The sequence below is a fragment of the Salmo trutta genome, chromosome 15 (assembly GCF_901001165.1).
Source record: "Salmo trutta chromosome 15, fSalTru1.1, whole genome shotgun sequence".
Lineage (NCBI taxonomy): Eukaryota > Metazoa > Chordata > Actinopteri > Salmoniformes > Salmonidae > Salmo > Salmo trutta.
The window spans coordinates 28,812,338-28,828,522 of NC_042971.1; the positions used below are offsets into that span (position 1 = coordinate 28,812,338).

The following is a 16,185-nucleotide window of genomic DNA, read 5'->3' on the forward strand; positions in this document are numbered from 1 at the left end:
TCCTCCTCATCAATAAAATAAATGCTTTGTCATACCTGTGGTATACGGTCTGATACACCACGGCTGTCAGCCAATCACCATTCAGGGCTCGAACCACCCAGTTTATAACAGACCATATACCACGGGTGTGACAAAAACATGTATTTTTACTGCTCTAATTACGTTGGTAACCAGCTAATAATAGCAATAAGGCACCTCGGGGGTTTGTGGTATATGGCCAATATTCCACGGCTAAGGGCTGTATCCAGGTACTCCGTGTTGCGTTGTGCATAAGAACAGCCCTTAGCCATGATATATTGGCCATATACCACACCTCCTCGTGCCTTATTGCGTAAGTTTGCACTTACACATCAGATAGCTGCTCTTTCTCTGCTACCTCATTCTATTTCTCTAATTCTCTAGTCTAGTATTCCCTGGTTATGTTCCACTTCTCCCTCCTCTATTTCCTCACCTCTTCCCCAGACTCTTCTTTTCCTCTTTCTTGTCCTCCTCCTTACTTCCTCCAACATTTCCCATCTGTTGCATCTTACTGGCCTTCTCTTGCTTCACTACTTTTTTGGCCTTGCCCTTGTTTTTCTTATTGACCTTCCCTTCCTGAATATTTTGGACAAGGAGATAAAGTAATGTAAGCTTATAGGTTTTCTCTTCTCTTGAGCTACGATACCTAGAGCTATGCTATACTATAGAAGGACTTATGCAATACTATAGAAGGACTTACGGCCAATATTCCCTTCTTGTATTTCCTCTCACCTGTGGGGCCACTCCAGCCATTTCCTGGAGCAGCTTCCTGCCGGACTCGCTCAGGTTGGTGATGGGAGCCAGGCGAGGGCTGTGGCGGTATGGGAAGTTCTCTGTTCGGGGCGGAGCGATAATGACAGGGCTGAGAGGAGTCAGAGGCCTTGGGACATTTACTGGGTAGGGAGAGCCGACAGCAGAGGGCAGGGCCCGTAGGGCTTCAGCCAGGGTCCGGTGTGCTGAGGTCACAAGAGGAGAGAGACCATTCTTGACAGATACAGGACCTGAGTCCTTCCCTGGGCTCTGTAGGACCAGAAAGTAAAGTAACATATCAGGAAAGTGCTATGTTCAACACAATCTGTAGAAATACTTTATAACTACTCTATACATATTGCAGATACATGACTACACTCAATAAGTAATTGTCTGCATCATTTCCAATCCCCCATGTGTATATATATATATATATATATATATATATAAACAAATTTAATATGCAGAACTTACCAGGAAGTCTGATTCATCGAAGGAGTGGAGAGACAGATCATCCTCCATAACCCTCACGTCAAGCTTGGTCACCTTTCCATCCTCAACTTTCAGCGGTGGTGTCCTCCTTTCATGATCCTCATCATCACACTGTGTATCAGAGTCAACTAGTCAGAGACCATCCTCCTCACAGTGATGTCACTCAACAAAGACATGGACGGTAGGGTACAACTCTTTTACCTCCGATTCACAGTCAGTGAAGGAGTAGATGGAAAACTCATCAGAACTGGAGGATGAGGTCACATCATATTTTCTCTCCATCAGCCGAGTCACCCTTCCAGACTGAGGAGACAGAGAAAGGCATGTACTCATGGCAGCCATAGAATACACTGGCATGGACCCTCAAGGTAATGTATAATATGTAGGCTATCCAACATGGTTGTACAAGTAGTGAGTAATACATGGGTAACTGAAAATGCAATAAATGCAACTCCCATAACATTAGGGGTGGGGCTAAAGACCTTCCATAGTATAGGATTCTTTAGCATCTCGAATGGATGATTGTCAATTCAACCAAGCCACCCAAAATGGCCATATGAATCAACAGATTGATCTATTTGTTGTGTCTCTATGGGAACAGCAGAGATGACCTGGCTGAGAGGCTCTGGATTGATGCTCCATCCATCCCCAGATGTTTGGTCCTGCCCATAGCTCACAATGATTGGCTGTTAACAGTAAAGAATGAATTCAACACTGCTTTGCTCATTTTGGCCTTGATTTGTGTATCAATAAATAATATAAGTACTGTTATGTGGTTGAATATGAATGTGACTTACAGGCCTTTTGTGGATCTGAGGGGTCTGCACTGAAGTAGACTGTCAAGACAGCATTCAATGTGGTTAGATAGGGATTTCTGCATTTGCTTTCATTCTGATAACTGCAGTTTGTACATGCAGAATGCATAACTAATGTGTATGTGTTATTGTTTCAGGTCGGATATGACTTACAGGCTTTGGCCTTCTGTGCACCTTGCCGGTTGGCCACAACACGGAATCAGGGGTGTTCACCCTCACTGGTTTCAACTGTCAACACAACACTCAATTTAAAATGTGATAATATAACAAAAACAGGACAAAACAAACAAATATTTGATATTTACCACATAAGGGCGGCGTCTTAAAGCTCTTTTGATTCTCTCATCATTACGGTCCATCTTTCTTTCTGAGGGAAACATTTCCATCAATTGATTGACACAAAACACATCCTGACTCACACACAGACACACACACACAAAGATGGCATTCCAAATGGCGCCCTATTCCCTATATAATATATATATATATGTTGGGAAGGAGGTGCCCCAAAAGGCCAAAGATTACCTGCAACAACCTGAGTGAAGAAAACGATTGTAGATTAAATCAAATCTGAACACAGTTTATGTAGTGAATTAATGCATGGCTACGTCATTTTATATCACAGCTTTATGACCGCGCATAATACGTCACAAGAAAAAGGCTTGTTTGGAGCCGGACTGGTGGTCGCATCTTCTCACTGGTTGTAGCTCAATAACGAACGTGATGTGCTTATTATATCCTAATGACTGAGTAATGGTTGTATCGATGGTTGGTTGGACGTTTTACATAGATAGGCCAACATGATATCAATAGGAAGAAACCATTCCTTGACAAATATTTTTATTTTATTTTACTTTGAGTAACATTAAGGGACCACAATGGAAGCCGTTTACTTTAATGTGTTGTCCCTGGCCTGACACGTTTTATTTAAATAAATGGTTTTATTATTTTATTAAACTGTCAAATCAAATATATCTATCTAGCTTTCTATCTAACTCAAATGAGCTGTTGAGGACTCTTTGGTCATCACATTTCAGGCACAAGCCAGCAGGTGGAAGTGTCTTTAAATGCAGCACTGCCTTAGCGCACTTCATGATCTGCGCAACAGTAACTTTGTGGTTGTGAAAGTGATTAATCCAAATGCGGAAGTCCAGTACATTTGTTTTGGTTTAGCAAGCTAGCTACTCAAGTCTTGGCTAAAGTGTTGTGCAATATTGGAGGAAGTGTCGTAACTGACATGTTGTATTGTGCTTGAATATCCTCTAGTAGTTTGACAAGTATGCACTGAGCATCAACATGATCACCCGAATAGTTTAGAAAGATGTGGTTCAGAGGTTCAAGAGTTTTACTACTGAGTTCAGGCTAAAAAGTGGCATTGTTGCTGTCATTATAGTATCATTTGTTTTGTTTACTGTCACTACATATTTCGGTTTATCAGAGGATGTCTAAACTCTTGGAACTACAGTTTTTGCCAATGGGCATGGTACGTTAGCAAGGAGGGACTGAGTGATTTAAGAATCATATGCTCGGTAGCTAGCTAGCTACTTTGTATGGGACTGTTGTAACGTTATCTAGCTTGCTACAACTTGTAGCTAACGTTAATGACGTAACATATGGTGCCAGTAGGCTACAGCAGCAAGCTAGAGCACAACACATCAATGCCGCTGATGTCTGTCAACCCGATAATTTCAGTTTTAATCCTCTCCTCTTCCTTTGCGGTACACAAGCTCATCACATACTCCTTCCACCACAAGACAGTGACCCAGCTACTCTTCAGCATTGGGGTTCTGGTGCTCCTCTGTGGTGGGATTGAGAAGAGTGTGGACACTGTTTGGTTCCTCCTCATGTTTCAGCTGCTCTCTATCAGCACAGGGGTGTTGTACACCCTCCTGGGGCTGGTACTGTTTGGTGCATCTGCCCAGAATCAAGTGGAGGGGTTAGTTCCTGTATCTCTCTCCCTTATGGGTATGGCCACAGTGTACTCACTTATGGTTGAGGGCTTTCTTTTTGGGGTCAGTGTACCCATGTTAGCCCTGGCTGTTTCTGGTCATCGTAACACTTTTGGTTCCACACACTGTCTTCCTCTGCAACCCCATCATTGCAGGGGGATCTCTATCCTTACTCCAACCTTATTGTGGTTGAAAATAACCATGATACACTGCAGTATGTCACAGCTTTAAGTGTGCTTAGTAGTGTAGTTAAGTTGTAATATGTTTATGTGCGGCGCTGTGGTCAAAGGCACTGCATCTCAGTCTACAGGCCCTGGTTGAAATCCAGGCTGTATCACATCCGGCCGTGATTGGGAATCCCATAGGACGGTGCACAATCGGCCCAGCGCTGTCCGGGTTTGGCCAGGGTAGGCCGTCATTGTAAATAAGAATTTGTTCTTAACTGACTTGCTTAGTTAAATAAAGGTTAAATAAAAATAAATGATATACTTGAAATTTGTGTTGAGTCATTATGCTGTACATAATGGGATGTTTGGTTAGGAAAATCTACCATCACTGTGTCACATATTCTCCTTATCTTGCTCTGGGGAAACATGGAAAGGGCTGGCACCCACTTCTAGACATGTCTGATGCTAGGGCATCAGTGCTGGACAAGAAGATGCCTTTCAGGCTGCTGAGGGACAACTTTGGTTTTAGAAGTGTTTTTCTTTTTTCATCCGGTTGGACAAATACTCCAAACAGACTTCCCAACCGCGTCCTCATGGCCCTAAAGCACACTTTTGCCTCGTTTTGTATCACCTTTCAATGATAAATCTGGGGGGGGACAAAAATGCAATTTCAGAATGTGGGGGAGGGGGGCATGTCTCCCTGTCCCCAGTGAAAGTTGTGCCCCTGAACATTGATGTCCTGTATGACCCTGCATCAATAGAGAAGGAAGACGGTCCACCCACCCTGAGTACTGAGAAAGCACTAGACGCATCATTTATCCTATAAGACGAGAGGTCATTAAATGAACATGACTGCTGGGTGCAAGCCAGAGTACATGATGTACTACAGTATAATGAGGAGCAGTTTCAATAGATGATCCTCAGCTGTAATTGAATACTGTACAATAGGCACCTAGTGGTCCCCATGATTAGATAGAGAATTACTGTTTAGTTAGATAAGCTCTCTGTAATCTCTCCACATTCTCTTTGGTTGCAGAATCATTTCTACCCAGTCCAAGCCTACGCTCCAGTTTCCTCCAACCTACAGGCTACCGATACCACACCAAAGACATTTGAAGGCAGGGCCCACTCCTACTATACACAGGGGAGCCCTGTTCAGTTCTCAGGTTATTATGGTCACAACCATGGATATGCCCTCAAGCATAGCTTTGGGTAAAGTCACAAACATGAACACAGCTGCAGCCACAGTCAAGGTCATGGACATAGTCATGGACAGTCATTGGCAGACATCTGCCTCTCAATCCAGAACTCACTGGGGCCCAGTGGCTCAACATTCTCTCCAGTCTGTCTGTCAGTGCCCCCCAGAGTTTCACAGCAAACATGCCCGAGTCTGTGATGGTTCACCCAGGTGCACCTGTGTCTTTATTGACAGATTGATGACATAGAAAACTCATTGAATGACAGAGCTCTCTCATTTGTTATACATTGAAATGTTGATCAGGTGTGATTTTTGTTGTTGTTGTGGTAAGTATTGTTGGAGCTATGACATATCCAGTCAGTGTGAGGCCTGAGGTTTCACCAGCTCGTAGCGTCCCACCTGCCCTTCATGCAGGAGCTGGCCAATGAGCTGGTGTTTGTGCACACATCTCTTAAATGATTATGAATTGATCCACCATTGAGCACAAAAACAACACTTGTTACAGAATATTTTACATAGAAATAACATCTGTCATACAAACCATGCCTGACAACATGATCCAATAAGACAGAAAAATAAAAGAACATTTAAATAAACATTTTGGAATGTCTTTAAAAAAAAAATCCCATTAGGTGATTTTGGTCAAGCTGAACTTGTCAAGCTGAACTTGTTACTGAGGCAGTACTTAAAAGGTACACGGTTTCTTCACTGATGATTTTGGTTTGAAGTGTCAATCAGACTGAATGTTCAAGGTCAAATCAATACAAGGAGGTTTTGATTGTCAGTTGATTGTAAGACCACTCCTTTTGGCTTGTACTTTGTGTTGTTCTACACATACGGTAGACAAATCTCTTCAAATCAAATCTTTATTTATTTTGGCACTCTTGATTTATACAACCTTGATAAATCAGGCAATTTATATGACACTGATGTATTCCGTTTTTCTTTCCTTAACTACTTACAGCTCAGGGCTGGGCTGAGCGGGAACTGTACTTCGGCAGAGGTAGGGAGGCGAGCAGGCCAGAGGTGGATGAACGCAGTGCCCTTCTTTGGATGTAGGGACTGATCAGAGCCTGAAGGTACGGAGGTGCCGTTCCCCTCACAGCTCCGTAGGCAAGCACCATGGTCTTGTAGCAGATGCGAGCTTCAACTGGAAGCCAGTGGAGTGTGCGGAGGAGCGGGGTGACATGAGAGAACTTGGGAAGGTTGAACACCAGACGGGCTGCGGTGTTCTGGATGAGTTGTAGGGGTTTAATGGCACAGGCAGGGAGCCCCGCCAACAGCGAGTTGCAGTAATCCAGACGGGAGATGACAAATGCCTGGATTAGGACCTGCTCCGCTTCCTGTGTAAGGCAGGGTCGTACTCTGCGAATGTTGTAGAGCATGAACCTACAGGATCGGGTCACCGCCTTGATGTTAGCGGAGAACGACAGGGTGTTGTCCAGGGTCACGCCAAGGCTCTTAGCACTCTGGGAGGAGGACACAATGGAGTTGTCAACCGTGATGGCGAGATCATGGAACGGGCAGTCCTTCCCCGGGAGGAAGAGCAGCTCCGTCTTGCCGAGGTTCAGCTTGAGGTGGTGATCCGTCATCCACACTGATATGTCTGCCAGACATGCAGAGATGCGATTCGCCACCTGGTTATCAGAAGGGGGAAAGGAGAAGATTAATTGTGTGTTGTCTGCGTAGCAATGATAGGAGAGACCATGTGAGGATATGACAGAGCCAAGTGACTTGGTGTATAGCGAGAATAGGAGAGGGCCTAGAACTGAGCCCTGGGGGAAACCAGTGGTGAGAGCACGTGGTGCGGAGACGGATTCTCGCCACGCCACCTGGTAGGAGCGACCTGTCAGGTAGGACGCAATCCAAGAGTGAGCCGCGCCGGAGATGCCCAACTCGGAGAGGGTGGAGAGGAGGATCTGATGGTTCACAGTATCAAAGGCAGCAGATAGGTCTAGAAGGATGAGAGCAGAGGAGAGAGAGTTAGCTTTAGCAGTGCGGAGAGCCTCCGAGACACAGAGAAGAGCAGTCTCAGTTGAATGACCAGTCTTTAAACCTGACTGATTTGGATCACGAAGGTCATTCTGAGAGAGATAGCAAGAGAGCTGGCCAAGGACGGCACGCTCAACAGTTTTGGAGAGAAAAGAAAGAAGGGATACTGGTCTGTAGTTGCTGACATCGGAGGGATCGAGTGTAGGTTTTTTGAGAAGGGGTGCAACTCTCGCTCTCTTCAAGACGGAAGGGACGTAGCCAGCGGTCAAGGATGAGTTGATGAGCGAGGTGAGGTAAAGGAGAAGGTCTCCGGAAATGGTCTGGAGAAGAGAGGAGGGAATAGGGTCAAGCGGGCAGGTTGTTGGGTGGCCGGCCGTCACAAGTCGCAAGATTTCATCTGGAGAGAGAGGGGAGAAAGAGGTCAAAGCATAAGGTAGGGCAATGTGAGCAGGACCAGCGGTGTCGTTTGACTTAACAAACGAGGGAATGACAAAACATTTATTTTTACTGCTCTAATTACATTGGTAACCAGTTAATAGCAATAAAACACCTTGGGGGTTTGGCCAATATACCATGGCTAAGAACTGTATCCAGGTAGTCCGTGTTGCGTCGTGCATAAGAACAGCCCTTAGCCATGATATATTGGCCATATACCACACCTCCTCGTGCCTTATTGCGTAAGTTTGCACTTACACATCAGATAGCTGCTCTTTCTCTGCTACCTCATTCTATTTCTCTAATTCTCTAGTCTAGTATTCCCTGGTTATGTTCCACTTCTCCCTCCTCTATTTCCTCACCTCTTCCCCAGACTCTTCTTTTCCTCTTTCTTGTCCTCCTCCTTACTTTCTCCAACATTTCCCATCTGTTGCATCTTACTGGCCTTCTCTTGCTTCACTACTTTTTTGGCCTTGCCCTTGTTTTTCTTATTGACCTTCCCTTCCTGAATATTTTGGACAAGGAGAAAAAGTAATGTAAGCTTATGGGGTATATTCTCTTGAGCTACTATATCTAGAGCTATGCTATACTATAGAAGGACTTATGGCCAATATACCCTTCTTGTTTTTCCTCTCACCTGTGGGGCCGGTCTCACTCAGGTTGGTTATGGGGGCCAGCCGAGAGCTACGGCGGTATGGGAACTTCTCTGTAGTGGGTAGAGCAATAAAGACAGGGCTGAGAGGAGTCAGAGGCCTCGGGACATTCTCTGGGGAGGGAGGGGCCACAGCAGAGGGCAGGGCCCGTAGGGCTTCAGCCAGGGTCCGGGGTGCTGAGGTCACAAGAGGATAGAGGCCAGTGTTGCCAAACACAGGACCAGAGACCATCCCTGGGCTCTGTAGGACCAGAAACAAGTCAAATATCAGGAAAGTGCTATGTTAAAAACAATCTGTAGATATACTTTATAACTAAACACATTGCAGATACATGACTACACTCAATAAGTAGGAGTAACTTACAAAGGTCTGGACATTGTTCTTTTTTTATGACTTGAGGAGCCTGTTCTCGGCTATACTGGTCTGCATTTCTGCCATGCCGTCTATAATTTCGGCCATCTCTCCAGTGCATTTCTTGAATGCCACTTTCAACCTACAAGTCATTCAGCCAACTGTCCAGGTCTACTGCCTTAAGATCATCTTTGCTGCAGTTTCTCTTCATCTCTTGGATCAGTGCCCTCACCTCCTCGCCCATCCTCTTGACCTCCCTAGCCACGTCTTCATCCCTCAGTCTCTCCTTCCTCCTCCCCATCCACTTCGCAATCCATCCTCTACAGCATCCCTCATTCTTCTTCTGCCTCTCTTGGTTGATGTCCTGACCGTCATTGAGCGTCTCCAGGCCTTCCTCCAGGTTGAGTTCTATTGAGGTCAGGTTTTCTTTGATCCTCCTCAGGTTCTCCTCGTTGGTGTTGGTCCACTCTGTCTCCTTGTCCAGCTGCTGCCTGCAGGGCCGGACCTTGGGGACAACCTCAATCTGGTGTGACATCTTATTCAGTGAACTCACAAAGGCAGGGAGGAGGATGTTGAACATGGCCACAATAATATCTACAGACATAGGGTCAAACCATTGAGATGTGACACACACACACACACACACACACACTAAAAAGATGCCTACCAGTCGATGGTCTTTCAGTGGTCCTTGTGGTTCCTTTGGAGGCTCTGGACTGTCCTCAGTAGAGGCATCATTGCCATCATCGAGCTGTGTGTCAGAGAGCTAGCTGGTCATAGTCCATTCAGAATTGGAGGATGAGTTCACCTCATCATATTTTCTCTCTATCAGCCAAGTCACCCTTCCAGACTGAGGAGACAGAAAGGCATGTACTCATGGCAGCCATAGTATACACTGGCATTGACTCTCAAGGACCTTCCATAGTATAGCATTCTTTAGCATCTCGAATGGATGATTGTCAATGCAACCAAGCCAACCAAAATGGCCATATGAATCAACAGATTGATCTATCTGTTGTGTCTCTATGGGAACAGCAGAGATAACCTGGCTGAGAGGCTCTGGATTGATGTTCCATCCATCCCCAGATGCCTGGTCCTGCCCACAGCTCACAATGATTGGCTGTAAACAGTAAAGAACGAATTAAACACTGCTTTACTCATTGCAGAATGCATAACTAATGTTTATCTGTTATTGTTTTTAGGTCGGATATGACTTACAGGCTTTGTTCTTCTGTGCATCTTGCTGGTTGGCCACATCACAGAATCAGGGGTGTTCACCCTCACTGGTTTCAATTGTCAACACAACACTCAATTTAAAAGGTGATAGATAATATAACAAAAAAAGGACAAAATAAATACATATTTGATATTTATAACATAAGGGTGGATTTTTAAAGCTCTTTTGATTCTCTCATCAATACAATCCATCTTGCTTTCTGAGGGAAACATTTCCATCAATTTGATTGATACAAAACACATCCTGACACATTCACACACACCCTGTATATACACTACCGGTAAAAAGTTTTAGAACAGCTACTCATTCAAGGGTGTTTCTTTATTTTTACTATTTTCTACATTGTAGAATAATAGTGAAGACATCAAAACTATGAAATAACGCATATCGAATAATGTAGTAACCCCATAAAAAGTGTTAAATAAATGTAAATATATTTTATATTTGAGATTCTTCAAATAGCCACCCTTTGCTTTGATGACAGCTTATCACACTCTTGGTATTCTCTCAACCAGCGTCACCTGGAATGCTTTTACAAGTCTTGAAGGAGTTCCCACATATGAAGAGCACTTGTTGGCTGCTTTTCCTTCACTTTGTAGTCTGACTCATCCCAAACCATCTCAATTTGGTTGAGGTCAAGGATTGTGGAGGCCAGGTCATCTGATACAGCACTCCATCACTCTTCTTCTTGGTAAAATAGCCCTTACATAGCATGGAGGTGTTGGGTCATTGTCTTGGTGAAAAACAAATGATCGTCCCACTAAGCCCAAGTCAGATGGAATGGCGTATCGCTGCAGAATGCTGTGGTAGCCATGCTGGTTAAGTGTGCCTTAAATTCTCAATAAATCAAAGACAGAGTCACCAGCAAATCACTCCCACACCATAACACCTCCTCCTCCATGCTTTACGGTGGGAAAGACACATGCGGAGATCATCCGTTCACCCACACCGCGTCTCACAAAGATACCACGGTTGGAACAAAATAAATCTTCAATTTGGACTCATCAGACCAAAGGACAAGTTTCCACCAGTCTAATGTCCATTGCTCATGTTTCTTGGCCCAAGCAAGTCTCTTCTTATTATTGGTGTCCTTTAGTAGTGGTTTCTTTGCAGCAATTACACCATGAAGGCCTGATTCATACAGTCTCCTTTTAACAGTTGATGTTGAGGTGTGTCTGTTACTTGAACTCTGTAAAGCATTTATTTGGGCTGCAATTTCTGAGGCTGGTAACTCTAATGAACTTATCCTCTGCAGCAGAGGTAACTCTGTGTCTTCCTTTCCTGTGGCGGTCCTCATGAGAGGAAGTTTCATCATAGCGCTTGATGGTTCTTGCAACTGCACTTGAAGAAACTTTTAAAGATCTTAAAATGTTCCATATTGACTGACCTTCATGTCTTAAAGTAATGATGGACTGTCGTTTCTCTTTGCTTATTTGAGCTGTTCATGCCATAATATGGACTTGGTTTTTTACCAAATAGGGCTATCTTCTGTATAGCCCCCTACCTTGTCACAACACAACTGATTGGCTCAAACGCATTAAGAAGGAAATAAATTCCACAAATTAACTTTTATGAAGGCACACCTGTTAATTGAAATGCATTCCAGGTGACAACCTCATGAAGCTGGTTGAGAGAATGTCAAGAGTGTGCAAAGCTGTCATCAAGGCAAAGGGTGGCTTTTGAAGAATGTCAAATATAAAATACATTTTGATTTGTTTAACACTTTTTTGGTTACTACATGATATACGTTTTACTTCATAGTTTTGATGTCTTCACTATTATTCTACAATTTAGAAAATTGTAAGAACAAAGAAAAGCCCTTGAATGAGTAGGTGTTCTAAAACTTTTGACCGGTAGTCTATGTATCAGTGGAGGCTGTTGACTTGAAAAACTGAGGAGGATGGGAGACCAGTGGTATAGGCGCGGAACACACGGAGACGACAAAGTGTCAAAATCGTCAAAAACGAATTATTTTAACCTAAAGCATTTAATAAAGACATTTATAGTACAATATTATGGGGAATAAGAGGGCTACTTACACAGAGTTGGAAAAGATCACAGCAGTGATTGAGGGTATGAGTTGAGGTGTTCAGAGGCTTTACCAGTGCAGGACAGGGTTTGACTGGGAAGACAAAACAGTAACACACTACACAGTTAGACAAAAGAGCTAAGAATGAATTAGTCCAAGCAAGGAGTAAAATCATTGATGTGTAATAATGTGATTGCGTATGTGATTGACTCTACATACAGTAATGAGAGAAAATTGATAGGGATACTCAGTGCTTGGAGGGGAAACATTCAATGTGCCAGTGGACGAGCGGGCACATGAGACGTGGCTTCAGTTCATGACAGGAGAAAGTTGACAGTGGTAGTGGAGTGGAGTAGTCATAACCTCTTAAAATCAGGGAACAGGAGGGGACTAAGCTGTAAATACAAATAGCAGATACATTCCATTACAGCTGTGCCATTTTAGGTTTGGACAAAGAGTTTCTCTATGAAGTTAAACTCAGACATCTCAAAATTCATAAAGTCAAACAGACTGCACATCTCACCCACTTCACACATCAAAGTATCCCAAGAAACGTTCCTGAATAAAGCCCTGATCATCCACATACCTGACAATAACTGACAACTGCAAGTAGACTGGTGGCGCAATAGGTTCCAGAGAGGTGAGGCAATGTTTACCCCCTGAGGCCTGGAGTTTTTCCTATGACAGTGATTAATCACTTGTAAAAAGGTTTTATATGGGCTATGATGGGACCAGTTTTTCCTAATCAGATCAAAAGGTTTTAAAAAAACTCCTGAAACAAAAACACCTGGCCTGGGGGGATGCAAACCCTGTCAAACTGCAGCTACCTTATATTTGTTCATTTAAATTATATTTAGACTAGATTAGGAGGGGGATTTCCTCTACCCAGACACATAGACAAGAACTGATAGACAATATAACTCACAGGGCTGAGCTTGCTTTATGCATGTTTGCATCATGCAGGCCTATGCATCTGTTGGCCTTACAAAAAATGAACTCACATCTGTCATCACTATTATGTTGATTGATTAATTCCAGTTAATCATTTTGTATTAAAAATGTATAGGTAGCCTAGCCAGCCCAATTTTGATTATATATACTAAATTTGATCACATTTTCTCCTGACACAAATTGACTATAAATACATGTTACCAATTAGTTTACCTTGATCAGATGACAGGGTGTATAGGCTGTATGCAGGCAATACGGGCGACTTGATGAAAGGCTCCCTATTAACCAGAAATACTTTTGATACCAGTTAGTATTGAACTACACTGGCTTCCTGTTAAGGCAAGGGCTGATTTCAAGGTTTTACTGCTAACCTACAAAGCATTACATGGGCTTGCTCCTACCTATCTTTCCGATTTGGTCCTGCCGTACATACCTACACGTACGCTACGGTCACAAGACGCAGGCCTCCTAATTGTCCCTAGAATTTCTAAGCAAACGGCTGGAGGTAGGGCTTTCTCCTATAGAGCTCCATTTTTATGGAATGGTCTGCCTACCCATGTGAGAGACGCAGACTCAGTCTCAACCTTTAAGTCTTTACTGAAGACTTATCTCTTCAGTAGGTCCTATGATTAAGTATAGTCTGGCCCAGGAGTGTGAAGGTGAACGGAAAGGCTGGAGCAACGAACCGCCCTTGCTGTCTCTGCCTTGCCGGTTCCCCTCTTTCCACTGGGATTCTCTGCCTCTAACCCTATTACAGGGGCTGAGTCACTGACTTACTGGTGTTCTTCCATGCCGTCCATGGGAGGGGTGCGTCACTTGAGTGGGTTGAGTCACTGACGTGGTCTTCCTGTCTGGGTTGGCGCCCCCCCCTTGGGTTGTGCCATGGCGGAGATCTTTGTGGGCTATACTCGGCCTTGTCTTCGGACGGTAAGTTGGTGGTTGTAGACATCCCTCTAGTGGTGTGGGGGCTGTGCTTTGGCAAAGTGGGTGGGGTTAAATCCTGCCTGTTTGGCCCTGTCCGGGGGTATCATCGGATGGGGCCACAGTGTCTTCTGATCCCTCCTGTCTCAGCCTCCAGTATTTATGCTGCAGTAGTTTGTGTCGGGGGGCTAGGGTCAGTCTGTTACATCTGGAGTATTCTCTTGTCTTATCCGGTGTCCTGTGTGAATTTAAATATGCTCTCTCTAATTCTCTCTTTCTCTCTTTCTTTCATTCTTTCTCTCGGAGGACCTGAGCCCTAGGACCATGCCTCGGGAATACCTGGCATGATGACTCCTTGCTGTCCCCAGTCCACCTGGCCATGCTGCTGCTCCAGTTCCCACTGTTCTGCCTGCGGCTACGGAACCCTGACCTGCTCACTGGACGTGCTTGTTGCACCCTCGACAACTACTATGATTATTATTATTTGACCATGCTGGTCATTTATGAACATTTTAACATCTTGACCATGTTCTGTTATAATATCCACCCAGCACAGCCAGAAGAGGACTGGCCACCCCTCATAGCCTGGTTCCTCTCTAGGTTTCTTCCTAGGTTTTTGGCCTTTCTAGGGAGTTTTTCCTAGGGAGTTTTTCCTAGCCACCGTGCTTCTTTCACATGCATTGCTTGCTGTTTGGGGTTTTAGGCTGGGTTTCTGTACAGCACTTAGAGATTTCAGCTGATATACGAAGGGCTATATAAATAAATTTGATTTGATTTCTCTCTGTTGTCGCCGGTCCATCTGCTGGAGGGAGTCGACAGAAAAGTCTCTGGTTGCGTTCCTAGTGGATACGTCAGGCATACCCATGTTGTGGCATAGAATAGATGTTTCGGCGGTTGTCGGTATTCTTCGTCCTAGGCTACGTACATTTCCAGCTGCAGACTGAAAAGGCCTCGTATAACATTTGCTCCTTCTGTGGCAATGTTTTAGAGTTTAACCATTTCTAGCCGTGTAACCAACGCTACACGCTGTATGGTCTTAGAAATTCAACCATTTGCAACCTTAGCTTACACCGTGGTTTGACTGGTCTGGTGTGAATAGCGTCACGGGGGCTTTTATACTTGGGTAGAAAAGGGGCCATCTCATCATGTTTGTGGTCACCTGGGCGTGGCTACTGACTGTGCATAAATACCATAAAACAACCAATTCTGATTTAGAAGACTAAATCACATTGTTATCTTTTCAAAAGTATTCTGATACTTATTCATTCATCTTATACAACATTCAGCTGTAAAACGGACAGCTGGGAAATGTACACTTTAAGAGATACAGTAAAGTGTGTTTCCTGTCCTTCATGAGATCACCAAATGAAACACACTTGACATGACTGTCCCTTAAGTGTCCACGGACCATTCCCACATTCTCAAAAATAGAAATATTGTTTCATTCTCCCATTTTGGGGATTAGGAGTTTTTTTATTTACATTTGTTTCTACTTACACTTGTACGTTGACTTCTCCATATTAATGTTGGTTTTAAGTTTTGGCTGACTTTGCTTAGCGGATCATCATCGCAAATTGAATTATGGGGCAAATTGTACATTCGCAAACTCGATTGTACAATTGTAAGTGTAACTAGGCAAAAACAGAGGTGATTATGAAATTAAATAATTCATCAGGACGTGTATCATGCTGTGAAGATCCTCACAAGGCATTTTATCATGTATATTAAGTCCACAGCATATAGGCAATGCAATATGTGTTGGTTATATGTGCACTTTCAGTACAACATGAAAACGTCTATTAACTGTAATTTATGTGTGTTCTGATAATCACTACCTCTGGTGTGTAGTATACAAAACATTAGGAACACCTCACCAATATTAAAGAACAGCCTCAATTCATCAGGCATGGACTCTACAAGGTGTTGAAAGTGTTCCACAGAGATGCTGGCCCATGTTGTCTCCAATGCTTCCCACAGTAGTCAAGTTGTCTGGATGTCCTTTGGGTGGTGGACCATTCTTGATACACATGGGAAACTGTTGAGCGTGAAAAACCCAGTAGCATTGCAGTTCTTGACACAGTCAAACCGATGCACCTGGCACCTACTACTATACCACTCAGTAAGTATTTTATCTAGGTGTCTTTCAATGCTGATGGTTGGAGGTCCAATACAAAATATTTACTTCAACTTGAGGTTCTGCTGAACATTAACTATATGAAATGGAATG

At 43.9% G+C, this 16,185-nt stretch overlaps 1 protein-coding gene across 1 annotated transcript; it reads right to left on the minus strand.

Annotated features, from left to right (window-relative positions):
- Positions 1–447: 447 nt before the first annotated feature.
- Positions 448–4,366, minus strand: LOC115149642 (uncharacterized). Its single transcript, XM_029692588.1, has 9 exons — positions 3,815–4,366; positions 2,381–2,442; positions 2,229–2,303; positions 2,058–2,096; positions 1,872–1,946; positions 1,462–1,563; positions 1,243–1,371; positions 751–1,038; positions 448–594 (listed from the first exon to the last, which is right to left on the minus strand). Exons 2-9 carry the CDS (start codon positions 2,432–2,434, stop codon positions 448–450), a joined length of 909 nt encoding a protein of 302 aa, XP_029548448.1. The 5' UTR covers positions 2,435–2,442; positions 3,815–4,366.
- Positions 4,367–16,185: the final 11,819 nt, after the last annotated feature.